The sequence below is a fragment of the Chrysemys picta genome, chromosome 18 (assembly GCF_011386835.1).
Source record: "Chrysemys picta bellii isolate R12L10 chromosome 18, ASM1138683v2, whole genome shotgun sequence".
Taxonomy (NCBI): domain Eukaryota; kingdom Metazoa; phylum Chordata; order Testudines; family Emydidae; genus Chrysemys; species Chrysemys picta.
This window is the reverse complement of record NC_088808.1, coordinates 13,692,036-13,718,673: the sequence shown is the minus strand read 5'-3', so window position 1 is coordinate 13,718,673 and position 26,638 is coordinate 13,692,036. Positions and strand designations below refer to the sequence as shown.

At 43.5% G+C, this 26,638-nt stretch overlaps 3 protein-coding genes across 11 annotated transcripts in view; 1 reads left to right on the top strand and 2 right to left on the bottom strand.

The window, feature by feature from the left end:
• The window catches only part of PKN3 (protein kinase N3), a 28,283-nt gene extending 19,536 nt beyond the window's left edge, over positions 1–8,747 (bottom strand). The window contains exons 1-5 of one of the 2 annotated variants that reach the window (XM_042854214.2): positions 8,626–8,747; positions 2,601–2,883; positions 1,809–1,963; positions 310–439; positions 36–187 (exon numbers count right to left, since the gene is read on the bottom strand). In XM_042854214.2, the coding sequence (XP_042710148.1) occupies positions 36–187; positions 310–439; positions 1,809–1,963; positions 2,601–2,865 (702 nt within the window). In that variant the 5' untranslated portion in view covers positions 2,866–2,883; positions 8,626–8,747. Of the gene's footprint in view, positions 1–35; positions 188–309; positions 440–1,808; positions 1,964–2,600; positions 2,884–8,190; positions 8,368–8,625 lie in introns of those variants that run through there. The other variant, XM_024106113.3, reaches the window with a different exon arrangement.
• Positions 8,748–15,627: 6,880 nt separating this feature from the next.
• SET (SET nuclear proto-oncogene) lies at positions 15,628–25,014 on the bottom strand. 2 transcript variants are annotated; one of them, XM_005293414.5, is made up of 8 exons: positions 24,598–25,014; positions 22,952–23,009; positions 21,797–21,939; positions 21,005–21,108; positions 20,709–20,822; positions 18,655–18,825; positions 18,410–18,556; positions 15,628–17,366 (listed from the first exon to the last, which is right to left on the bottom strand). In XM_005293414.5, the coding sequence occupies exons 1-8, from the start codon at positions 24,668–24,670 to the stop codon at positions 17,343–17,345; spliced, it is 834 nt and encodes a 277-aa protein (XP_005293471.1). In that variant the 5' UTR covers positions 24,671–25,014; the 3' UTR covers positions 15,628–17,342. The 2 variants fall into 2 exon arrangements, with proteins under 2 accessions (XP_005293471.1, XP_042710147.1); XM_042854213.2 differs by lacking the exon at positions 24,598–25,014 and adding an exon at positions 24,073–24,503.
• DYNC2I2 (dynein 2 intermediate chain 2) overlaps positions 24,911–26,638 on the top strand; it is a 39,059-nt gene continuing 37,331 nt past the window's right edge. For 4 of the 7 annotated variants that reach the window (XM_065572307.1, XM_065572304.1, XM_065572305.1 and 1 more), the window contains exon 1: positions 25,191–25,398. The gene's annotated coding sequence lies outside the window, so the exon portion shown is untranslated. Of the gene's footprint in view, positions 25,399–26,638 lie in introns of all 7 variants that reach the window. The other 3 variants (XM_065572303.1, XM_065572306.1, XM_065572302.1) reach the window with 1 other exon arrangement.

Here is a 26,638-nt window from a genome sequence, read left to right as displayed (position 1 = left end):
AATGCTTCAAGTAGCAATACTGCAATGGTGCTTACTTCAGCCAACACTTTGCGATCCTGCACCCGCCTGCCTCCCAGGATCTTCACCACATTTTTTGCCCCCTCAGCCACGGCAGCTTCAATGCATAGGTGATGTCGCAGTTCCTCGATGCGTAGCTCCAGGAGACTGATGGTGGCCCCCATCTTCACTGGTAAGGTTGGAGATAAATATAACAATCAGACAAGCATATGGCCTAGCATCTCAGGCATTGGGGCTTCATAATTCAGCTATATCTTCTCCGAGCGATGTCAGATATCCAAAGCATCTTACCTGCTGGATCCATTGCATCCTCTATTCCACCTGCCAACTGAGATACTTTCACAATCTGCATCCGAATCAGCTCAATCTTCGTCTTGCTGTCCTGGAGCATTTGCTGAGCTGTTGCCAGCAGCTTCCGGTCCTGGCAAGACAGATTACAGATGGCTAGGGAGGTCCATACAGGAGAGAACTCGATTTTAATTATGTGTTAGACTAGGACAAAGATGGGGCACCACAACATACAAGACCTTAAAAGGGGTCCCAGAAAGTCCTAAAACTTCACACAATGCCCAGTTGTGCAAAAAAGATGCATAAGCAACAGGGATGATGATTTCCAACCATGGTAGATACAGATGAGGGATCTGTGATATGCTGTGACACCTATGAAAGATGTGACGAGTTTCATAGGTAACAGTGTCCTGCCCTGTGAGTACTTTCAACTAAGATTTTATTCTGATGTTGCAGTGATTCAATATTGTGCTTCCCTAGTCAATTGTGCTGGCAGAGTTGTATGGGTGGAGGTGTGGAGTAAACCAGAATGTCTAAGTTCTTTATCTTGCTCATATAGTTAAATTAAGCTTCTTAATTAAACTTTATTTTTTATTCTCCTCCAGAATATTAAATATGATTATGCCAAACACAACAAGCATGATGAATAAGAAAGCAGTAAATTCCCAAAAAGCTCTTTTTTAAATAACTCATACACAAAGATACCATTTACTTCGCTCCATCTTAAAGTCTCTTTTGAAATAAACAGTATTACACAAACGTGGTACATCATATCAGAAACTTGATGATGTGGGATAGTGTCACACATTAAGGGTCATATTCCAAAGCATTTTATTTTCTTACCTTTGGTCAGATATTTTGGCTCCTCTCCCTGTACTGCACCTCCCAAAGCCTGGATTGACTTTTCTGGAGGCAGTACTCCATGTCTGAGACTGACAAGATTGACCACTTCTGAGACTTTTTTTTTTAATCTGTTTCTAATCTAGTGGCACTACCACCAGTGTTAGATGCTGGTAGCCATTCTAATGTCTAATATTAGCAACTAATATCAGAGAACAGAAGCATAATCAGTATCTGAAGTGTAGGAACATAAATTACCATACTGGATCAGACCCCTGGTCTATCTAGTCCAGAATCCTGTCTGTAACAATGATCAGCACCAGATGCTTCAGTGGAAGGTACAAGAGCCCCCACAGTAGGCAGACTGATTTGAATTGTACTAAATGATTGTCTCAATGACATCCTGTGACAACGAGTCCAACACAACCTGTATTCATAACACTGTTCCCTCATGGGATAGTACACCATGCTGTCACAGGGCTGTGTATCAGCTCATGAACACACAGATGGGCTCAGCCATGCAACCTAAAACTCCTCTGACTTAAAGCGTCTCCCTGTCACACTCAGATCTGGAATAAAGATTTGTGTGTGTTTACACTATTAAAAGAAATCTTGTTCCAAGGTGGAATGCTCCCTGCTTATTTCTACTCAGCAATGCTTACCTTTGACGTTGCATTTGAATACATCTGGATCATGTTCTCAGCTCCCTGTTTCACTTTCATCTCAATGTGCAGCTGCTTTTTCAGAGCCTCTATCCTCCTTGCCACTGGGTTTGGGTTCCTTTCCCAGAGACAAGGGTCCGGGGACATGGAACCATCTGTACAACAACATAGTGAATTCCATTACCCTGCTTCTCATGGTTCCCTCATAGGGTAACAGGTGGGATGAGGAGGAGAGTATAAATGAGGTTTTCATCTTCAAAGACACGTACAATATACGGCCTCAACTGAAGGACAAATTCTCCTAGCTGTTGCGTACCCTAGCCTACTACGGACCCAATATGAGAACTGCTGGCTTCTTAGGATCAGGCCCCGAGAATACCAACAACCTCCAATCTCACATTCATCCCTCTGTCAGGAACTTGCATGTTGGATTCTACTCCAAAGCCCCTATTTTCTCTCCCAAGCTCTGTAAGTCTGCCCAGATGAAGTTCAGGAGGCGATCCTATGTCCAACATACGCAATCAGTCTTTTGCCCATTCTGATTTATGTTATCACCTCCTTCCATCTCGATTAGTGTCAATCACAACTTTCCAAACTTCAATACCTCTACACTGTTCGTCTCACCTGGACATACGCAGGAATCAGTTGAGATTCCTCTCCTAGGTAGAGGAGATTTTTCCTTCCCATCACATTAGCCCCCAATAGAAAACAAAAAAAGGAAATGAAAGCATTGGCTATAATTAGGCTTACTGCTGAAGCTATCATGCCCAACAATTATGTCCCAAGACCTACCTGTTTTGCTCTCCCCTTTCTCTGTTACTACAATCCGGGCATTAAGCTCCTGGAGATCCCAGTGCAGCTGCTCCAGTTTCCGATTGGAAGATTTCAGCACATGCTCTACATGCACCAGATTCTTTTTGTCTGTTGTCACCTTGCGCAGATTTTCCGCCCCCTCTTTGATCTTCAGTTCCTTCTGGATAGCTCGACGAATTACTTCCTTCTCATCCTCCAGTTTCTGCTGGAACCCTGGATCCATGAGGTTCATCCCATTGCTCATTTGCAGGAGATAGATGCCCTAAAACCAGTACCAAAGGGGAGAGAGTTGGAGATATTATGTGATAGCAAAACGGTGAGTGTGCAACACATCAATAGCGTTCTACCACTTCATCTCAACTACAGATGGTCTCAGACCAAAACCTTGATTCCAATCACCAACAACTTTGAGGAAAATCAGATGTAAATTTTAACTTTGCAATTTGGGGCCCATCTTTGATCTTAATATACCCCAACTTCGCATTAATGCACAAATGAGATGAGTCCTCACAAAGGTTGCCTTCTTGTTATTTAATGTCTATTTATATTTGTGTGTCTTAAATAAGTACCAAAGGGAAGCTGTAATTTGTCCTCATCATGATCATGACGCTGAGTTACATTGGCATTATATAACAGGTGCAGATCTTTATTTTAATATGGCTTGAGCTGCCAGTTGTCCAAAGCTACATGCCAACTGGAACTTTTTAGAGGTGTAACAGCCATACGCTAACTTTCAGTGAATGCATGACCAAGTCTTCATCATAGAGGATGTATTAATCCATACATCTGTTTGTCAATTAATGAGTCAAAAAGTCAGCTGTACAAGCTATACCAGAAAAGGCAGACACAGTCTGTAGTCCCAATACCCATCCTAGCTGGGATTTGCCAGCAGTATGGCTTCTTTGACATTTTGCTCACATTTAAATTGATCTGGCAACATTCAAGTCTGCTCTTAGCTTTGCTTTTTAAGTCAATTTTAAACATATTTGTTTTGGTGAAAGGTGTATTGGTGATAGCTCTGAACTGACAGGCTCTGTTTATAGCCCCAAAACAGATACAGCTTAGTTAGCACAGACTTTCCCCATGTTCCCCCATGAATAGGCTTTCCACATAGGCAGGGGCAGCCAGAGCTTTATCCAGAGACCTGCTCCTGGCTCCACCCACTGCTGATGACATAGTAAGCAGCTCCTTGCAGGGGACTCTAGAAAAGGAGGAGAGGTTTTAAAGGGCTCCATAGCAATTAAAGAAAAACATACTTGTATGTATGTATGTATGTATGTATGTAGCCCAAGACTGATTAATTACTTACCATGATCCTCACTTTATATATACAAAATATACAAAATGAAGAGCAGCAAAATAAAGGTCCTGCCACACTCAGTAAATTCCCCAGTCTCACAGAGTTGCTGTCAGAGCAGGAACAGAACCTAGGAGTCCTGTCTCCCTGTCATAATCTTTAATATTAGACCATACATATAGTAACAAACTATATCAGGATTTGCCTTATCAAGTCACTGATGCACATCATGGGCGGTTAAGACTTTACAAAGCACCCAAGGTACGTGCCAACTGCTCAGAAACAAAAAATTATTGAGTCATTGTAATGCTGTTATTGTGTTGCACATCACACAGCTAGTCTTATAAGCAGGCTCTCCATATTTCGTCACTAATCAGGTGTTGCTTACATTTCAGTTTAATAGCAAAACGAGAGAGAGAGAGTGAGAACAAATTCTATTTTTACTAGTGGCTTAAGCCAAAGTCAGGTCCACTACGGACTCGACAACCAAAAAAGGAGACTTTAGGACTGGTAATGAAACAAAGTGGCTCAGGCTTAACATCCTGACTCCAGGAAGTTCTCGCCCAATTAGTAAGGCCAGGAATCTAGCCAAATTCCTGAAGAAAAAAAAAAAGGTTTCATCAAGAGGAACTTGAATCATGGAGCCCTTGAGTCACTCAGCCAAACGTTCCAACTCCAGGTCAGGAAATCAGAAAGTCTTTTGTCGATGTGTAGTAAGTTACTAAAAAGGAGTTTGATTTTTTTTAATTACATTTTAAACAAATATTAGGAAAAAGTGTGCCTATTTCTCCTCTTCCCAAACCATATGGGTAGGTAAATGCAACACACCTATCACATTTGTACTGACAAACTTATAGGGTTGCTGCTTATTGTGAGCTTAGTGCTGGCAAAAGATACTGGACTGAGTGCGCTGGAAACTGACATCCTTCATTTATCCACAGAATGGATACAATGTGGGCAGTGTCAGGGCAAGTTTCCTCCACTCTACTCCCTGCCAAACACATAGCTGAAAGTCAACTATCTGCCTTGTCCATTTTCTAAATATATTTAGAACGCATGTACCCTAGGGCATTGTGGTTGACAGGCTCTTTCTACCCCCTGTGGGCCAGAAGAACAATGATTGTACTAGGGCAGTGGTTCTCAACCAGGGATCCGGAGCCCCCTGCGGGGCCACAAGCAGGTTTCAGGGAGTCTGCCAAAATAAACCAGGGCAGAAAGCCAAAGCTTGAGCCCTGCCATGCGGGGCTGAAGCCACAGCCTGAGCAACAAAGCTTTGAAGGCCCTCCTGTGGCATGGGGCCCCGGGCAGTTATCCTGCTTACTATCCCCTAATGCCGATCCTGGCTTTTAAGCTACTGGATATGCAGAAAACAGTTGTGGCATGGGGTGCGGGTGGGGGGACAAGGAATTTTTATAGCATGTTGGGGGCCTCAGGAAGAAAAAGGTTGAGAACCACTGCACTAGAGGACATAAAACACAGAAAAGGGTAGGACAGCAGAATGTGCATTTGGGCTGATACAGTGATAGCTCAGTGGTTTGAGCATTGGCCTGCTTAAACCCAGGGTTCTGAGTTCAATCCTTGAGGGGGCCACTTAGGGATCTGGGGCAAAATTGGTACTTGGTTGTGCTAATGAAGGCAGGGGGCTGGACTCGATGACCTTTCAAGGTCCCTTCCAGCTCTAGGAGATCGGATATCTCCATTTTTATGATCATTTTGCAAAGCTGGTTTACAAATGCTGGGTGGGGTGTCAAGAAGCTGACACTGCCCATGCTGCAGCTGTGCATCCCAGCAAAGGTTAGTCTCCTAGGCTGTTAAACCCTGAAACTGCAATGAGGTCCAACAGCACAGGACCCACCGCAGAGCTGGGACCAGAGGGTTTGTCTACACAGAGACATTGCACTGGTTTAACTGAAATCACCACCAATTCAGCTACATCAGTGCAAACCCCTGCATAGACACTCATATCAATTCAGCATTCACCAGATGCAAGCTAAACCAACAGAAGGTTTAAACTGATATAGAAAGTCTGCACACAAAGATGCACCTTTTTAACTAAAGGGATTTTAAACCAGGCCTTTAGTTAAACTGGTACAACTCTGTGTTTAGACCAAGACTGAGTATGGCAGCTTTCACCTACACTCAATTTATTTTAAAACGTTAAAAGTACAGCACCCAGTTTGGGATAAATCGACTTCTAGCACTTGTGGATCTGGTCCCCTTTGCTACTCTGAATTATGCAGACATTATCCCTCCCCTCACAAAAAAATAAAAACATCAGAGAGAAGGAAAGACCTATTTATTACATCAGGAACTCCCTTGCCCCAGGGACTGTTTCAGAAATGTTCCTTGTAGTGGATTCTCCAGGGATTTTTTATGTAAGCAATGCACGCCTGTGTTAAAGTATAATTTACAATTTTAATTTTTAAACATTTTCTAAAATACATATCTACATAATTGTTCTAGGTTTGTCATATTTGACACCACTGTGTTTGTGGAAGAAACGGCATTTGAATGATAACCAATTCAACCCATTTCCACCAACCTGGGGCCCTGGAGTCAGGCCATGGGGGACAGTGAGTGGGTGACATTATGATTCTGTTGATTTTTAAAAATCAAATTAAACCTCTCTGACCTTTCTGTCACTAACTTGCCCACAGAATGAGATTGTAACATATTATGCTCCAAGATTAGATTTTTCCAGATTCGTTTTTAAAATGTCCGAAGTGATGGGGCACACACACCACTTTCCATAGGAGAGTATTCCACAAACTAATGCATTCCACTGACAGAAAATGCTTCCTGTTATTCACCTTACATTTTCCCTTTCTCCATCTCAGCCCATTTCTCCTGGTTAAAATAAACCCTTTTGCCATCCTAAATAACTAAACCATATCCTTAAAATTCACACCTATCAGACACTTGCATTCCTCCCTTAGTCACCTTGTAGCAAACTTAGCCCATATTTGTGGGGTTCTTTTGAGGGCAGAGAACATTTTTTCATTGTGTATATGCATAGTGTCTAGCACAAAGAAACGGTGATTTCCAACTGGGCTTTTAGACACTACCCCAATAATCGTCATCAGTGCAGGATAACCCCATTATTCAGACCCAACTCTGTCTGTTCTGAGAATCACAGGGTCTACTCTGATGAGAGGAATGTGCCCCCACATACACTGGGATGAGCAGAAAGAGGGCTATACGCAATAGATCAGGATGAGGGACTGACTACTTCATATTGGGTGGAAAAACCGCAGCCTCATGGAAGGAAAAAAAGGCCTCAGGGTAAGGGAACTGGGGACTCCTAAAGAGTCCAGTTTCTCAAGCAAGCCAGGAGAACACTCTAGCCCCTGAGTGGATGTAGGGGTGGAAGGCAAGATGAGTTCCTGGGGGGAGGAGGCGGCCATCCCGGGAAGTGGGGACCAGATAAAAGCCCCCCAAGAGGGGAGAATTTGGAGGTGTCAATGGGAAAAAGCTGGGGGAGACACTAGCTGATTTTTCCAGAGGCCAATTTTTCTCTCCCTTCTAAACTACTGTCCCTCTATGTTAAGTCTCCCTGTCGTCCCCCCATGCCTCCCCCACCCCCCTCAGGCTCTCCCCCTGCCCGCCGGACTCTCCTCCTCTTCCCCCGCCCCCCAAATCCCCTCAGGCTCTCCCCCCTCCCACCGGACTCTCCCCCTCACCCCCCCAAATCCCCTCAGGCTCTCCCCCCGCCCGCCGGTCTCTCCCCCTCACCCCGCCCCCCAAATCCCCTCAGGCTCTCCCCCCTCCCGCCGGACTCTCCTCCTCCTCCCCCCGCCCCACAATCCCCTCAGGCTCTCCCCCCGCCCGCCGGACTCTCCCCCTCCCCCCGCCCCCCAAATCCCCTCAGGCTCTCCCCCCGCCCGCCGGACTCTCCCCCTCCCCCCGCCCCCCAATCCCCTCAGGCTCTCCCCCCGCCCGCCGGACTCTCTCCCTCACCCCCCCCAAATCCCCTCAGGCTCTCCCCCCGCCCGCCGGACTCTCCCCCTCACCCTGCCCCCCGATCCCCTCAGGTTCTCCCCCCGCCCCTCAGGCTCTCCCCCCGCCCGCCGGACTCTCCTCCTCCCCCTGCCCCCCAAATCCCCTCAGGCTCTTCCCCCGCCCGCCGGACTCTCCTCCCCGCCTCAGGTTCTCCCCCGCCCCAGTCCCAGAAGGGCTCATCCCGAGCCCCAGCGCGGGGACTCTCGGCTCCTGACCCGCCCAGTCTCCTGGACCCCCTGCGGATCTCCGTTCAGACAAGTCTCTCCCGCTCACCTGCCGCGGCTCCCCAGCCGCCATGGCTCCTCTTCCCCCGCGGCCCGCTCCAGACGCAGCCCCCGGGCTTCCTACCCCAGCGCAGCCACTCGCAACCGGCACTTTTCAAACTTCAACCTTAACCTCGGCAGGGAAGCACCGTTCGGGAGCCTGGAGCCAGCGCCCCCTGGCGGCACTGAGGCCTGCAGCGCCACCTGCCGGAATGCAGGGCGGCCCCCTGAGACTGAGGGATCCAGCGCCCCCGGCCGGTGAGATCTGGGATCCCCTGCCCGCCAGGAGGGGATCAGCACCATTTGCTATGACGCCGGGATCGCTGGCCCAGAGCTCTGCGTTTCCAGGGTCACCTGCCATGGACCCAGCAATTCGGTGCCCCTCGCCAGGGATTCAGAGATCTGGTTCCACCTGCTGGAGATCTGCATAGCCAATGTACCTCACCTGACACTGATCCAGAGATCTAATGCTACTTCCTGGGGAATCCAGCAACCCTGTGCCACCTTCTCTTGATCCAGGAATTCGAACAACACCTGACAGGATGTGTAAATCCAGCACTATCTACTAAGGGTTCAGAGATCCAAGAAGGAAGGAGTCAATAATTACATAGGGAAGAGGCTGTAAGGTGCCTCCTAAATATTAACACATTGCCAGGCAAAAAATTAGTTAAGATGGATTGAGGTTGTCAATATTCATCAGTTCATTCAGGGAGAAAAAGTAAACTTTAGGGCAATGGTGACATTTTCTATATAAACTTACCTGGATATATTATGTTAAAGTTACATTTTTTTAAAGAGCATTGAAAAGTATGGACCTGCACAATTAAGGTGAGACAACCTTAATTCTGACCTTATCTCGAGCTTTCCACCCTCACCACTCTTGGGTCTGGCATTCTGATTAACAATTTTTTGTGAGGATTGCCAGACTGTGACTCCAAACATCATAAATGTTACAGAACATACTGGTTTTAAAGGCCTGACTGCATTGGTGGGAAGAAGGGAGGGCTACACCATGCTTCCGGCTGGCTTGCCAGAATTCCTAGACATCCTCTGAAATGGAGAAGCATGCAATGCTCCTCTATGCATGGATAGCTTTGCATGGAGAAGGGAGCATGCCCCCTTCTTGAACCAGCAGCAGGTCAGTCTAGCAACCGTGCTTTCTGCTGCACAGGATTATGCACCTACACAAGAGGGAAAAAAGATTTCTTGTACCTTCTTCCCTTATATGACTACAGCACAATCCCCACACTTCCTTTTCCCTACTGTATAGCCTGCAAGGACAAGCACAATCTAGTTTTGTTTCTTGTTGAACTGAGGAGCTAGCTTGGAGTACATATGGCTTTGGTTTTGTACATACCTCTATGGTATATGTGTGAGGCCTCACCACTCTGCAAACCCAGAGTGTACCATACATATGGTAGCTATGTGTCTATGCAAAGGGTCTCACAATATAACAACACTTATACATTTGGAAATCCATATACTTTTTTGGGGGGGAGCCTAATAAAGTTCTCCTTTGGTGAATACATATAAAGGGATTAATTGTATCTATAAACTGCATATAGATTTAAAGCAGTTTGATACACTGATTAAAAATGACAGGTGCTCTTCCATTTAAATTCGACAGTACACTCAGTTTTAAGTGTAACACTAATTTTTAATTTTCAGCTTTCCTAACATTTGTTTTTATGAGAAAACAAAGGTGTTCTCTTAAAATCGCTCCTTACATAAGATAGATCTTTAACTCCACCTTAGGAAAGTTATTTGACTGGAAATACCTTAAAATCTGGAAGGTAACCTGTGCCTCTTCAGTACTTAACTTTTGGCTCTTTCTTACATTACATCATTCTTCTTGTAGGTCCAGGAATGTGGCCCTGGATTCTCAGTGGTATTGGACCTCTGGATCAAAAAATATCCAAGAAAAAACATTTACTGTTGTTTTTAATAGCATAATAAACTAGACAATGTGTGTTTTTCACACTGCTCTCATGGATAGAAACAGAGTTGATTTACTGCAGGTTTAGACCCTACATTACAAACATTTAAAGGACATTCTCCTTCAGCTCGAGTGGTTGAGCCTTGTGCTTCAAGATCTCTTTCTGCTGCCAGACACATGTAATGCTGTTTGTTATTCCATTCAACAGGTTATTTCTGTCCTGAAGTGATACACAACTTTCCACAACTTAACAGCTGGAATATGGGCTACACAATTAGAGGATATTTTCCGTTAATAATAGTCCCATTTTTATTGTACATATTTTTAAAGCATGTACAAAACCTGATATAAACATAAATGTTTCCATTATTTTTATTACTTTTTTTTTATTTATTTTTATTTAATCATTCCCCTGCAGGATTTGCAGACTGAATATTACAGTATGAGAACTAGCAAATTAAATTGACCAGAACAAGAAGTATAAATTAAGTCTAGTTTTTGTTACAAACTGAATTAAATTACAAAAGCAAACAATGATAGATTTGTGCTAACCCTTATTAATCTGCTGATTTATTAGTAACAGAGGTCCCGTATTTTTTGTTTGTTTTGTACTATATGCTTCTACACTAAACGGTGTCTATGTAAAGGAAATATTATTGGAAAGTTACAAAGTCAAGGGTTATTGGATTTAGATTCAGCCTCGGTCTGGGGGAGAGGATAGGATTTGTTTTCCTGGTCCGAGTCCAGCTTCTGGAAAGCACTGTGCTCTCTGCCTCTGTCTTTACAGGATCTTTCCCTTCTCTCCTTCCAGGTCTTGGATTCGCCCCAGGTGGAACAGCCACTGGGAGGGGCTCAAGAAGCAGGTTTAATCATGTTGGAGAACTGGACCACTGAATAAGGACCAATCGGCTGAATAGCCTATCAGTCCTAAGGAAGGGGGGCTGGATAGCTATTCACTTTCAGGGCTTGTGCATGTACGAGCTTGGAGAAGGAGGATGCATGCATTGGCTTTGCTAGCAGCCCTCTGCCTCTCCCTTGGTTGCTTCAGGGAGGTTCTCAGACACCATGTGCCCCAGGACGAGCATCAAAGCGCAACCCACCAGCATGATCCTGAGGACCAGGAGGAGGAGAAAGATGAATTATTCTCTGAGAGTCCTGCGGATTCGAGGTTGCCGGAGTTTGGGACCTGAAGTTTCTCCCCAGACAGCGTTCCCTGTCAGGAACATGACGGTCACTGTTGGAAAACGCAAAGTGCTCGTGCAGCTCTTCCAGGATCCCACTGGGGAGAGGTACTTGGTGATCACCCTGGTCAGGGCTTCAGTGCACAAGCATTGGCCGGCGGAGGATGACTTCTGGTTCCCAGGATACTCCTGGATGCTGACCAGCTGCCCCAGGTGCCGCGACCACCTAGGTAAATGCCTCCTCAGAATGGCCGAGCTGCTGTTGGGAACGGAGTGCCGGGGAGCCCCGGGATCCCTCTGAGACCTGTACAAATATGGTCTCCAGATGAAGTTTCCTACTCTCCTTCGGGGGACCTTTGTCCCTAGCGATTGCGATTAGAGAGGAGGGTGAAAGGATGGTCGTGTCGGTTGCTGAGGCCCTGAAACTCCTTTCACTTGTGCTCTGTGTGGGGGAGAAGCAGAGATTCTTCTAATCACCATTTCACTCCTTCCAAGGATGTTTTGAAACATGGAGGAGGATAATTCGGGGTCGGTGAAGGATATTTAACGAAGGAAACGGAGGGGGGTGGATGGGTCCAGGCAGGATGGTACACCAGTAGCAGAAGCGAAACTTTTGGTGGCTTGACTGGGAGCACATTACTTTATCTCACTGAAGGGAGGGGAATTGTTCTACCGTGAGTTGTTTGTGTCCCCCCCCCCCTCCCGGGTTCCTAATCGCGTTCCCTTTCGCTTGATTTTCTCCACCCCAATAGTCTGGGCGTATCATACTTGAGCCTAGGACTTGGAGATCCCACGTCGCCGATGTGGAGTTCGAAGACTCTGATGGTACTTTTGCGTCTCTGATCACGGGTGAATTGCTGCCTCAGGAAAACTTATCGCCTTCTGTGGTGATTCTACCACGATCCTTCCGCAGTTAAGGTTGAAAGGGCTAGATGGGAAATGAATAATTGTAAACTATAAAATTTTAATTCTATTGTGTGTGTGTTTCTCCCTCCAAGGGTGAGTTGTTAGCTAGACACATATAACTGACCGATTATATGAAGCATAAAATTTCGGATGTGTTTTTTTTTAACGTGTGTGGGGCGGAGAGGGCTGTTTGCATGATCGGGAATAATAGAGGTCCGAGTCCCTCTGTATTTGCCACCCTCATCTGCGATTTTGCTCGCAGGCTGCACATCCTGCTTCCAACCACACTCTCCCTCCCCCCCTTAAGCGCTCCAGGAACCGTAGGCGATGATCCTGGACTTCATAGATCTGCCCTATCCCCGTGTTATATATATACTACGGCTTTCCTGGGGTGTTGTCTGGGCGAAGTAAAATAGGGTGAGGAGGGTGGAATATAAGATATACTTCCTTCTAGATGTAACAGGTGATCTTCAGCTCAAATTGTAGAATAGAATCTACTAACCTCATAGGTCAGCACTCATTGAGTGACCAGCTTGAACTACAATTGCAATTGTTGCTTCAAATTCCCTTAGCCACTTCTGTCCACATCTGTTAAATTAAAATATCATTATCCCCTTCCCTTCCCAAATTAACACACTCACCTCCTGGCAGAAGTTCTGGTTCAGAAAACTACCCTGTGAATTTGAATGTCTCTCTCTTGATTTAGGGACTAATCCTGTTCCAATAGAACTCAAAGCTTTATTATTGACTTCAGCAGGTGTAGGACCAGGACCCTAAACTCTCAGTGACTAGCAAGTACTACCACTGAATGAGCACAGAGAGGCAGTAAAGAAGCCTGTATGTCTCACTCGACAAAAAGCATGACAATTACTCTCATAAAGCAGGAGAAAATATGTATTAGATGTTGTCTACCAGATAGCACTCTAAGATAAATATGATTAAAGTGAAACCAGGATTTCCAGTCTTTGTCTAATAAAGCAAAGGAGGGCAAGAAGTGTAACAAACTGTTGGCAACTCTTTCTCTCCCTGGTCTGGGACAAATTAAAGGGAGAACACTAACCTCAGAAATATGTGTTTCTAAACATTTGGCACCTGACCAGTATCTCCTAAAATACTATAAGCTTAGAAAATTGTGTTTCTTTTTTGCAATTGACAGCTCTTTGTGCATAGTCCTTTAATTACACCTTCCCTGAGCCCACAGTCCCATGAAAGAGAACTGAACTTCATAATTGGAAGATCTACCCCATAACACAGCCTGATGCAGGATATGGGCCTTAATTAATTGGTCCTTACTAACCTTTATAAATATTAAGTATAGAAAAATACCCTCAACTAATATTTAAAAGGAATTTAAAAAAATCACTATATTATTGAGCGTATTCTACCAAAAAATGACATTTGAGTGTCCTTTAATCTATTTACCAGTCACAGCAAACGCTTTCTTGAAAGCTCTAACTGTATTGGTACAGCAGAAATAAAGGCATAAAAATATCTTCTTGCAAGCCAACGAAGATCAGCATTATGGTTTTAAAATTCATAGGCAGTGGCTAAGGTGTTTGGTGTAATTTGGTGCATCAGTAAAAATGTACTAACCTGGTCCACTTTCTCTTCAAATAGAAAGAACTGGAAAGTATTTGCAAATTCAAAGCAATAAGTGAATAAATATAGGCCTCAATTTCTAATCACTCATGCACATGCCTACCATTCTGCCTGCTGATAGAGGAAGTCTGGCATTCACATTTTCACACACCGACTAATAAGAAAATAATAAGTGAGATGCTATACATTTGGAATGAAAACATTTGTGCTAAATTTACTAATTCTGCAATCTATATGTATTTCCCATGTGCATATGTTTAAGATCTGGCATTAGAATTTACAGGAGTGTCAGACACTTCTGCTTCCTTTATCTATTAAACTTCAACCATAAGAATATGGAAGTTCTTCCATATGTTTTCTTCATATCATACTGGTTAAATACATATGCAAAAACTTTATTAAATGCTTCAATTTCTAAATTGTAAACCGTTAACTCAGACATCTGTCATACTGGAAGTTAAAGCCAGCGTCCATTAGCTTAAATAGGAGAATTCTGACCTCTATTGAGAAGCTCATGATAAATGTTCTGCCAAGATAATTCATAAGGATAGCTTACCTCAGAAAATGATTAAAGGTTTTAAGGAATGTACTAGAGATCCCTCTTCCTGTCTTAATTTATGAGAATTGCAGAACTTGTATTTGACCCTAATTGTTACAAGGACATTTCTATCCTTTAAAAACATATTTCTATAATACACTGATGGGTAATTACAAGTATCTACTAAGCTTAACAAAACAGGTCAAAGAATGGGCACTTCTAAATAGGTAACTGAGTTTTTCCACATAGGTGCTTAGAGCACTAGATGGGCACTTAGGGCTGTATTTTTAAATCTGGAAAGTGTTTTAATCCCTACTCAAATTAATTTTTTCCACTACTAGCTGATAAAAGTTTACTAGAATGAAAGTAATATTACTAGCAGTTCAAAGGTTGTTTACTCTTACTGTTGCAATGAATAAAACTGAAATGTAGAGTAGTTTCACCAGGAAGTTAAACCACTGTTCTATCTGCACACAATAGTGGGATTGTTTTGCCACCTGTATAGTACTAATAATTTTTTGTTTTCGAACTTGGAGGGGCATTTGACACCCCCCCCCCATCTCACTTTTTGACTTTGGTCTTTAGCTGTACCACCTTATTGTGTGTGTCCTGGGGAAAAGAAGATTATGCAACTTTATAGGTCTTGCAATATAGGGGGAGATAGTTCATGCACTCTTTCTGATAGAATAGAGATTTCTCCCTAAATAAGCACAATTTAGTTAGGTCTAGTAGCATTTTACTTTGTACTACATAAATGGCTACACAAGCTGCAGAGCAACAGTTTGTCTACAGTTTTAGCACTAATGTAACTAAATTGGTTAAAAGATGGAGTTATTTAAAATTGATGCAAAAAAATGAAGTGGACTAGGGCAGTAGGTCCAACCCAACTGTCATTGAACAAAATGAGTTGGTTCAGTCTTTTAAGGAGTGCCTCTCCCCACTGTGGAATACCACTCAAGAGAATAACCTTACTCTATAGCACTAATTCTCTAGCACCACAAAATACATACGTGATGCTATGACAGGCTAAAACAACCTTTTTCCCCATAAGAGTGAGGACCCCCATCCTGAGAACCCATTATTAGGAGAAGACACTTATACAATGATTTAGTACTAAAATTGTTCTATACAGGTTTTAAAATATCCATTTAAATGAGGTTAGTTTATATGGCATTCTACTTTTTAAAGTAATTGTATAAATGCTAATTATTGCTAGAAGAGGTTTCATCACACTTTGCCACTTGCTATTCTGGTTAATTCTAGATGTAGATTTTAGGCAGTTGATACTTTTAAATCAAAACAGGTTGCATTTTATTAGCTCACATATTTGAAAATATAAACAGCATAGATTGGAGGTTGTATGGCACTGAAATTCCACATGCAAAGTAACCACTTCCTTGTGAGATGTAATTTAGCAGAGTAAGATTCTTCCGTGTTTGAAAAGAGTACAATCAGCCTGAATGTGTAATTCAAACAGATTTAACGTCTCAACTCAGAAAGTTATTACCAAATGGATTATAAACATTAACCTCTGATCATTCAATTTGAGTTTGCATGGTCTTTTCAGTGATCTGATTTATTAGAGATCAGAGATATGTGGTATCTCATTTACATCACTAATGAGAGTGTTTAAATCTGCACATTTCTTTATTATTAGAGCATCAGGTGTTTTTTTTGGTGCACGAGGGAACATTTAAAGACTCCATTAATGTAACATACAAGGAATGTAACCACAACCCATTCCTATGGAGATATCAAACTAAGAGAAACAATGTGCAGATTACAGTAATGACTGCCAATTTATAGTGATTATTGATAGGAAGTCTGACAGCAACTTATTGATAGTATCAGATAATTTATGCTAAATTACACCTAAATTAAACACTTTTCCCAGATATGAACACTATCTAACAATTTAAATTCAGGTTAAATCCATACAGCCATGAGGTTATCTTGCAATACAGATATTCTGACCACATATCAACAAGTGTTAAATTATTAACTACAGACAAAAAATATTGATAATATATGGGAAAATGAGCAAGAAAAATCAGAAACATGTTTTGTTCAGTGAAGACCATTAGTCCCTTTGTGTACACATTTAGTTTTATTGTAACAAAGCAACTTGTACACTTTAACGTTTAAAACTGAGCATCTTTCTTTCCTTTCCAGTGAACCAAAAAAAAAAAAAAAAAAAAAAAGAATTTAAAAATAAACAAGAACAAAATTACAATAGAGAATGTCAATTCCAAATAAGATCCTACAGGTTCTGCTGATTCTCCATCAAGTGGCAGGGCTCAAAGTCATCATTAGGAGAAGATTTTATTTTAAAAGTGTCATCTTAAACTGCAAGGATGTTTGTTAAACATCACAATAAACATGCCAAAGGAGAAGAAGCCATGTTGTCAAAATGCCCACTTAACCCACCCAAACATTTGAAACCCACCCTTGCTGACCTTCTATACCCCATTTTTTTTAGTTTTTTAATTTTTTTTAAACAAGAGAAAGTAGACAGACATGTTGGTAAATGCTAACTGTCCATATTCACATAGAGACACTGTAATCTCTGAGCCCAATATACAGAGAAAGAAGGAAAAAAGCTAGAATCTATGCACTACTACACAGGGGCCTAGCACTCTTCAGCTTCCAGCAGAGTGAAGGGAGCAGAAGGTTTTCTTTTTTCCCACAGAACATGGTGTGTTGATTCCATAAACAGTTTTTGTTTTGAGACAGAAAGGGATAAAAATGAACTTGGAACAGAAACTGGTAGAGATTTTATTTTCCACTGTATTCTGCTCAGGGTATTTTCCCCAAAAATAAAATGGTGAACCATGGTGTAGAGGAGAGAAAAAGAGACCTCAAGAGAACAAGGCGACTGAGCACAAGGGTGGGGGAAAAAAAATAAAAATAAAAAAAAAGACAGCAACTTGCTCCCAGGGACTGGAGAAAAATTAAAAAGGTAAGAAAAGGAGGGGTGGGTGTTGGAATCCATCAGTGTTTAATTAGTCATCTTCTCCTTCATCTTCCTGTTGAAAGAAAAGAAACAGTTAAAATCTAGTCACTTTTTTTGGAGGGTGGGGGGAGAGAAGGTGCGGGAGTCAGTACATTCAAACTCCAAACAGCCTTGACTTTCAAACAGCAATTAACCAGAATTTTTGACCACTCTAAAAAGCCCTGCAGTTATTCTTGCAGGATGGGTTGAAAAGCTCATGTTTTCTCCCTCCTCCATATGGAAATAGGTAAGGCTGGATAAAGTTTGATCTCCATGTTATTGCTGGGACATATGATTTGGATGAAAATTGACAGAACTATTTGTTAGTGAATATTGAAGAGACTGCTAAAGGTGCCCAGAGCTTTGACTAGGCAGTCTTAAAGAATAGTAAAAGTCTAAGTAAATAACTTACAAGAGAGTCAGAAGTTCAATGAAGAGATTAAATAAAATACTATTTAGATACTAACAAGAATATTGCTCAGCAGATCTTAGTTACCGCATCTAAAATCAAGCACCTTATGTGTCTACGTGCATAATGTCCAAAGCCTTCTGTTTGTCTAAAAGGCAGTTTCATGTAACTCAATAACAAAAGCTAAATGGTTAATAAATTAATTATAACAAATGAAACAGTGCAACATTCCCAGTTACTGGGTGAGAATTAATTCCAAACTTTAAATCACTGGAGATTGTGAAAGTAGCAGAGGTGGGATCATCCCTAGCACTCCCAAAATGAGGACACATTCACAGAAAAATCAGCAATAGTCCAGAGTAAAGTGTATATAATAGGTGAAACCCAGTAAAACTGGATGCATTTAAAAAAAAAAAAAAAACTATTTATGGAATAAGGTTAAAACCCAGTAACTCACTAATAAAAATCTAAGTACACTAAAATCATTGCTCAAGTCGCAAGGACTGTTACCACCTACACAAACTCCCCTCTGAAAAACATAACAGCAGACTGTATAGAGTGTCAATAACTCCTTAACATTTATCAACAAGATAAATTCAATGCTGTTCCTAAACAGGATTTAATTGGATCTATTCAACTCCTTGATTTGGAAAAAAATGTGTTCTCACCTCTCCTTCTTCTCCCTCATCATCATCTTCATCTTCTTCCCCCTCATCTTCATCTCCTTCTTCATCAATATCCTCCAACCCTTCTTCCTCTTCATCATCATCATCATCTTCTTCTCCTTCACCTTCTTCATCATCCATATCAGGAACCTTAATTAGAAACACATATACAATGTTACTGCATTGATCAAATTAATTCTGACATAGCCACAAGAACACTGTTACAAACAGCTCAACTCTACACGTACCAAGTAGTATTGTAACGGATTTGGCCAGATGTCATCTTTGATGACTTCTCCTAGTTCATCAGCACCTGCATCAGAGTGGTCAGTGAACCAGGTAAAGAAACTTTCTGGTTCTTCATGCTGCCTCTTCCTACTGGCCTTGTTCTGTGTCTGGCTTGAGCGCTTTGTCAGGTCCTGAAAAAGAAGAGAAAGTTAAGCATTTTCCTGAAAGAATTTCCTGACAATGTTTCACAAGATGCGTTTGGAGACCTGCTTATCTACGCAACCAAATACTACTTGTTCTTTTTCAAGGAGAGGTGTGTAAGAGACAAAATTATACAGAGCCCCAAGGCATGTACCAGTTGACACCACATAGCTAGGAGTTTCAGCTACCATTTCCCATGAATAGTGCCAGTGGTAGTAAAAAAGCCCTCAATTTTAAGTATTTTTGCTACTCAGAATGCAAATTTTCCACGCTTTCTCTACTGAAATACTGACAATTCAAAAAGACTACCTGTTGACCTTTGTTAATGTTCCCAGCCACACAGTGGCAAAGGTATGACTCAAACCATTTACTGAAATGCTAATTTCAAGACTTGTTAGAACTATTTAAATGCTAACATTAGGCACAAGCAATTTAGGAAGCTCTCAAATAGCCCGCGCAGCAGCTCCTATTGACCAGGAACAGCGAACCGCAGCCACTGGGAGCCGCGGGCGGCCGTGCCCCTGCAGACGGTTAATGTAAACAAACTGTCTTGTGGCCTGCCAGCGGATTACCCTGATGGGTTTCGTGTGGTCCACGGGCTGCCCATCACTCCTGTAGGCCTTTTTATAAGGCATTGTCTTAACACTCCCCTCTTGCTTTTCTCTCCTCCTAGGATGGGCTCATCCTTTGTTTTCTTCATAAAATAGATTAAGGATTTAAGTCTTTTATCCTTGGAGTTTTCCCCCTTTTAAATTTCCTATTTCTCCTTTGTAGCAATCGCAAGGGGGAAAAACCACACAACTCACTTTTTAAGCTACTACAACATATTCACTAGCAAGAGGATATGATGAGTTAACCTCACCCCTTTTGAGACCAATACCTCTGTCGTGTCCTGTCTTATACACCTGGAAAACAGATGACTATCCAGAGGTAACTCTGGACCTTTTACTTCGCCACTTAATGTGTACAGACTTCTAGCTGCTGCTTTGTTGAGACACTTTGCGCCCAAGATATACTTGCTTATGCAATCTTATGGACAGCAATAAGTCAGCTTGTTTTAATAATTAGCTGAATGACCATAAGGTACCGCAAGATGTAAGTTATTGCTGGAAGACCCCAGAACAGCAGAGGAAAATACTAAAATTTTGACTGTCGTGTGATGCAGTTTTCCAACAGATCCAACTATGACATTCAAATTGACTCATTTGCAGCATTGTAGTTTACTTTTGTGAGGTGCAGGAAATGAGCTCCTAATTCAGAAGTTCCACAAGATGTACATGTAACTTATGAACTACAAAGAAAGCATTAACTATATAGATGGTAACTGGCAAATGCTAGAAAAACAACTCAGATAAAAAGCTTTGCTAGTTTCTTTACAAAGACCAAGTGGCCACCCAAACTTTTAGCATAATATTGAAATTGGACAGGTAGTTGTAATCTGGTTTAAATTAGGCCTTGTTTACAATGAGAACTGTAGCACTGATGTTAGATCAACTGTGGGAGAATTCCCTAAAAAGGTTGGGAGTACTAGTATGGATTTGTTTTCTTTTTAAACCATACACTTCACTGTAATTTTTAGGCCTACTCTGAGCAGTTTAACTGACATGCTTGTAGAAATACTGACAACTGGCCTTCACTAGCACTTCCACTGGCGTGCAACAAAGTGAGAGAATTAACTACAAGCCTCAGCTTAGATGCAGCCTCACTATCTATATCCTTGGGCTTCATCCAGCAGGAATGGATTGTGTGTGTGTGTTTTTTTGTTTTGTTTTTGCATCAAAGCACAGAGACAGTAAAGCACCTAGCACTCACTGCCACTGTTTGAAGTGGAGCAATTATTTAATTCCTCCCCGCCCCCAGTAAAGATACATGCCTTCCCAGATTTCCATTTGATCTCAGTTGATTTTGAAGACGGATCTCCACTCTCATTCAGATGAAACTCTTTGGAGAGAACTTTATTTTCAAAGTATGGATTCTCGTCAAAATACTGTAGAGTGGAAAGAATAAAGTTAGGATTGCATATTTATCTATAGCATACCAGATATGTTAACTAAAAAATGTTAAGTACTACAAGTTTTGAAATACTAAGTTATGCTACTGTTCTCTGATGCAGGTTACATGCAAATAAAAATGGCACAACATTAAATGAAGACTGTCCATAATACTTACAAAATCTATTCTGTAACCTGATTTGATGTCTTCAAACTCTGTCACCTCAACTCTGGTCAAATAATGCAGTGCCTCCTCATCTTCTTCCCCCAACAGTGCAGATACTATGGTAGAATTAGGAATCTTGCATTACAAAGCTATTTATATAGGTTATTTTGCAGCAAACATTATAAGAAATTGTCACGGAAAGTTGAATTAATAGGACATTTGGTATATTGTTTACTTGTCCCAGCCCATCTTTAGAGAAAGCCCAAAAGAGCCACTGGCCCCCAGAGGTCACTATAAAGTACTCTCTGCAATACATGTGCATGCGTCTGACGAAGTGGGTGCAAGCTTATGCTCCAATATGTCTGTTAGTCTATAAGGTGCCACAGGACTCTGTCGCTTTTTACAGATCCAGACTAATATGGCTACCCCTCTGATACTCTGCAAAATCGTCCAGAAAAGAGCACTGAAAAGGTTGTTGAAGGTGTATTCTCTTTCACTTAAGAGGATGATAAAAAGTATAATGGTGGAGTCCTAATAATGGTGATCAAGCTTGTTCTTGGATTCAAAACATAAGGGGAAGAAAATCTTTGGGACAATAGAAGTAGAAATGGATAAACTGCTTCCATTGATAGCATTATCGCCTCAAAAGGAAGCTCTAGGCATATAGTCAAACAGAAGTCACTGTTGTTAATTGAGGAAAACAAAAATCTAAGCAATTTTCTGAACCAAAGGATTAAAATGCATACATAACGTAACAAACTTCCATGATTGCCCCCCCTCCCCCCAAAAAGCACCGGAACATACCTTGTGGGTGGTTAACAAATGTTGTTACCCAGAAGTTTGGGATTTTGGCGATCAGTTCTGACCTCTTCTGGAAGAATGGTTGGCGGAGTTTGTTGTATTTCTGTTCTACTTTCAAAATTTCCTCACTTGCTTGTTCATTCAGTCTAAAGGAAAGGAAAGATTCACATTAACAACTGTATCATAGCATGGGGATCTGAAGTTTAAACAAGGTGCAAAATCAGTAGATAGTCCAAAACTAGAATGGATGATTTAATTAAACTAATCAACCCTGCCTGAAATATGTCAAACAAAAACAAGGGGTCCAATCATGCAAACACTATTTAGTGTGTACTATCAGGAGTAATCCCATTGACTCAACAGAAACTACACCACTAGCAAACACTATGCTCTGTGGCATTTGCAAGGTTGGGCTCTAAATTGAAAGCAGAACACTATTAAAATTTCTAAATATCTAGTTTAGAAAGACTGGTGAACTTTGACACATGATACTGGATCAGATTCAAGCTCATTGCCCCTCCTCCTATTATTTGCCGGAGAAACAAGATAAAAACAAAATAAGTTTGTGCACCACAAAGAGAGCCTTTTAAGACGACCCAAAAAAAAAAAAAAAAAAAAAGTTCTAAAAGAGTTTGTTACACAGTAAGGTCCTAATCTTGCAAATGCTCCTCTCAGGTAGACCTGTGTCCACTTGGAGGTTCATTAGTCAGTTTAGGAGGGTAGTGAGAAGGGTGTCTGTTTGCCTGGAGCAGGCATCAGGGCCTAAGCCGTCAGTGACCTGTGAAGTTATATAGTTTACCACTCCAGTGTAAATTTCAATAGATGCAATGAGGGCCAGATCTATACTGTCAAAGCCATTTTAAAGTCATCACAATCTATTTCAAGTATTAAAAGTCAAGTTACATCTTAAGGCCCAGCTAGTTTAGTTGTACACAGCTAAATAGGACACAAGATTACACCTTCAAAGTTTTGATCATATATACAGTAAATGCTTTTTATTTATAATCACGTGAAACCACTAATATGCTTTTGAGATTTTGGAAAGTGTGAGAATTACATACACTACTTCAGTTACCAAAGCATTTTTATTACGAGTTATTTTTTCCCAGTTCTGCTAAAACAATTTAAATTATTGAAAAGCTTCTTTTAATAATTTACCTGTCTATTTCATTCTGTACTTCATCAATATGTTCAATTGCTTCCTGTTGCTCTTTTTCTGAAAGAAAAATAAATCCATCAAACTCCATAAGTTCTTGAAAAGAGATCTCAATAATGTATGACGCCAGTTGAGAAAAATCAGAAAAGTGTACTTTTACAACCTTTACCACTATTCTGGATGGCATTTAAATGATTATTTCTACTTGAGGACAAGGTTTATCTGACTTTGTAAAACTACTGTTTTTTACTAACTGAACTTGCTAAGTGAAGTCTCTGAAGTTTGCTGTAAAGCTTTGCCTTTTTTTTTTTTTTAAAGGGGGCTCAAACCAGGTACCATGCTAATTCACAATATATAGTCATATACACTCGGTAAATTTTATAGTCGATCTGTTGAAACAACAATAGTTTAATAATTTACTAAAATTATACACCAAATCATTCTTTCTAAACTGAACACATTTACAGAAATTGAATCAGTTAAGTGAACTTAATACTAAAGAAAAAAAAAAGAAGATACAAAACGCTAATTAAAACAGTACAATTGGGAATGCTGTTTTCCACAATTAAAAGGCATGTTTCAGAAGAGTTTGGGGTAAATATTTCAAAACCACTGTGAAGTGGATATTTTCTAATCAGAACTTTAACTCGGCAGAGGCTGCTGGAGCTCTTGATTAAGGAATGGCTGTTTGCCTAAAGTATTTTAAGATTAACGAAAGGTAGCGGGAAGCAGCTGTAAAAGTGCGGAACAGGCAACCCTCCCCCGATTAGTTTGCGAACACACAGGATTTCGTGTTATTGGATAGTTGTTTCCTGTGGGGGTCTCAGAGCCAAGCCCTACCCCCACCGTGCGGCCGGAGATGGGTAGATTGGTGTTGTCTTCTCTCCCCCGCCCCCATTACATATGAAAACTCAGGTGCGGGAAGCACGTGTGTGAAAGGAACCGGGCACAGCGAAGAGCTGCTGGCCTGGAGGCTCGTTGCCATGAGCACCTCCACACCCCCAGCCAAACAAGTTAAGATCCATGGGTGGCGGGAACCGACAGGCTTTACCGGGGGGGGGGCAAGTCCCCCCTATGGCGGCGACTGATGCAAACCCCACGGTGCGGGGAACCGAGTACCGACCTCTCAATACACACGGGCTGCTAGGATCGCACGTGGGGACGGGCGGGCAGCCGCATCCCGCTGCTGCACGAGTAGCGCGTGGCTCCCCAGCCGGGCGGGCCACACCAGGCACGGAGAAAGCGCCGCTCCATCCCCGCGTTGCGCGGCCGGGCAGCACCATGCAGCAGTAGCGGCTCCGAGACCAGAAGGCGGCGAAGCATCATGGCGGCGGCGGAGCACAATGAGGCTCCGCGGATGCTGCTCCAGGAGGGGGGGGGTCCCGCTGCTCCGCGCAGGCCGCAGCGCCCCCCGCCCGCGCCCGTGGAGAAGGAGGCCGGGCAGTACAGACAAAAGGGCGCTAACATGGCCTCCTCTTGCCGCGGCTGAGGCCTGCACATCCGCCCGGCCGACCCCGCGCTCTTCCCGCCTCCGGCCCGGCCGCGGCCCGTGTGGCTGGGGAAAATGGCGGTCGGTGCAGCGCCGTGTGGGGAGGAGGCCGCGGCGGCCGCCGCCGCCATTCCCCTCCCTCCCCCGTCCCGGCCTCACCTGAGGTCTCGTCGGCCCCATCGTGGTTGGAGTTCAGCTCCTTCTTACTGACTTTGGCCGCCGGCGCCGACATGTTGGTGGCTGCGGAGCGCGGAGGGAGGGGGTTGTAACGGGACTGAGCGCAGGGGGGGCCGGGCACAGACTCCTGCTGCTGCCGCCGCTCGGACTCCCTCCGCGGCCGGGACGCCTCCTCCTCCTCGGCCCGGACCTGGGGCTCCCGGATAAAAGGGGGCAACAGCGGCGCTCGGGCACCCTCACGCTATCGCCCCAGCCGGGACCAACACCGCCTCCTCCTACTGCTGCTACTGCTAGCGAGGGGCGGGCAGCGTTGTGCGCAGGCGCAGCAACCCCCCCTCCGGGGCACAGGGGTACGAGGGCCACACTACGCACGCGCAGCAATCCCCCCTCCCGGCCACTGGGGAGCGGGAGGCGCATGGCGCAGGCGCAGAAAACACCACTCGGGCATGGGAGACAAACGCTGTTATGCGCAGGCGTAGACACCCCCCCCTCCCGTCCTGAACATAGAGGGGCGGTCAGCTCTGTGCGCAGCCGCACCAGACTCCATGCGGGCCCCGCCTCCGCAGCTTCCCCACGCTATGCTCCCATTGGCCGCGCCTCGCGCACAGGGAGAGGGGGGACGGAGCTCAGGGCTAAGGCACAGAGGACGGCGCGAGAGGCGGGCGCGGGAGAGGGAAAGTAGGACGGCGGCGCGCGCTGCAGAGGTCGCGCTCGCTCACACACGTGGCTGGTTTCGCCCGGCATTCGACGGCTGTGCACACGGATAGGCTGCCGCGCCCCCAGGTGATGACCTTGCAGCTCTCCTGTCCCCAAACACGCTCCCGCCAGTGGCCTTGCGCTGGTGATGGCCCCGCAGGTATCCCCCCAGTAACGAGCTGGCATGGTGGCCTATGCATGCCCGCTCTCCTAGCCATGCAGCCATTTTAGTCACAACATCAGCTGTGTGCAGTATACACCTACCACCTCCTGCTCTGGCCCAGTGCCCCAAGGGGACAGTGTATCACGGGCTGTCTGAACCCTGCTCTGTACAATCTGTCACAACAGAAAAACGATGTACTCTTGAGGGAGCTACTGATAGCTATGCAGCAATGTCACTCAGCAATGGGGTTCAGGGTTCACCTGACTGTCAATCGCTCATAATAATTGTACTGCTTCGTGTTCTTTGTACTTCTAAACCCAACATGTAACATTTTCTGAAAGGTTAAATTGAGAGGCACTGGTTGGCTCATAGCAAAGACCAATTATCGATTCTATCTCGATTAGCAATTCCTATCCAGTTGTAAGTGAATAGCGAGCACAGGTCACTGCCATCTTGTTGCTATTTGAAAAGGCCTAGGCCACAGCTTCAAATGCTTCCGTTAGCCTGCGTCTCAACGAGCATTTAGAGAGCTTTTCAATTGCATTCAGCTCACTTGATTGAGATAGCAGAGGGCCTAGGAGACTAGATATCGATTGTAAACAAATATTTTTTATGTTCTGGAGTTGCCGGTCATGGCTCTAGTTACTGTTGAATTCCATTTTGCACTTAAAACATGGATTCAGTCACTTTGTTGTGTTTCATCCCCAAATGTACAGTGCTTACTCTTTGAGTAATTTAAACATAGATCAGGTCAGAAGGCGATTCAGTATCCTCATATGCTCAGCGCAGAGTGAGCGAACCAGAAGTTCATCTTTTCCACTGGATTTTTCAGTCTGCTGTTTCTCTGCCACCCTCTGGCCTCTTGCATTGTCCCTGGTTCCCTTGGTTTTCTTGCTCTCTTCCTTTTCTTTCTATGCCTCCTTTTCATATGGCTCTTCTTACACATTTTACCCACCATGTCAGTAACACCTCCCTATCTGATCCCTCTCTCCCCCTCAGATGGTTCCTACTGTTGTCACTGCACTTTTTTCAGCTTTCTTCTCTCTATGATTCCCACTAACAACTGCCATTCTCACCTCTCAAATTCCAACAGCCAAATCCCCAGTTGCTGTCTTTCACTTCCAAATCCCAGCTCTAACCGGCATCATTCCCAACTGGCTTGGA

Bases quoted from the DNA above. Each gene is read 5' to 3' on its own strand.
- SET (XM_042854213.2), bottom strand. From the start codon at position 24,232: ATGGTGCTGCCCGGCCGCGCAACGCGGGGATGGAGCGGCGCTTTCTCC. The intron at 18,826-20,708 runs GCATGTATCTTT...CTTCTTTTTCAG, and splicing joins TCAAATGGAAATCTGGGAAG to GACCTGACAAAGCGCTCAAG. The intron at 18,557-18,654 runs GTACGTGTAGAG...TTTCTAATTAAG, and splicing joins ATCCGTTACAATACTACTTG to GTTCCTGATATGGATGATGA.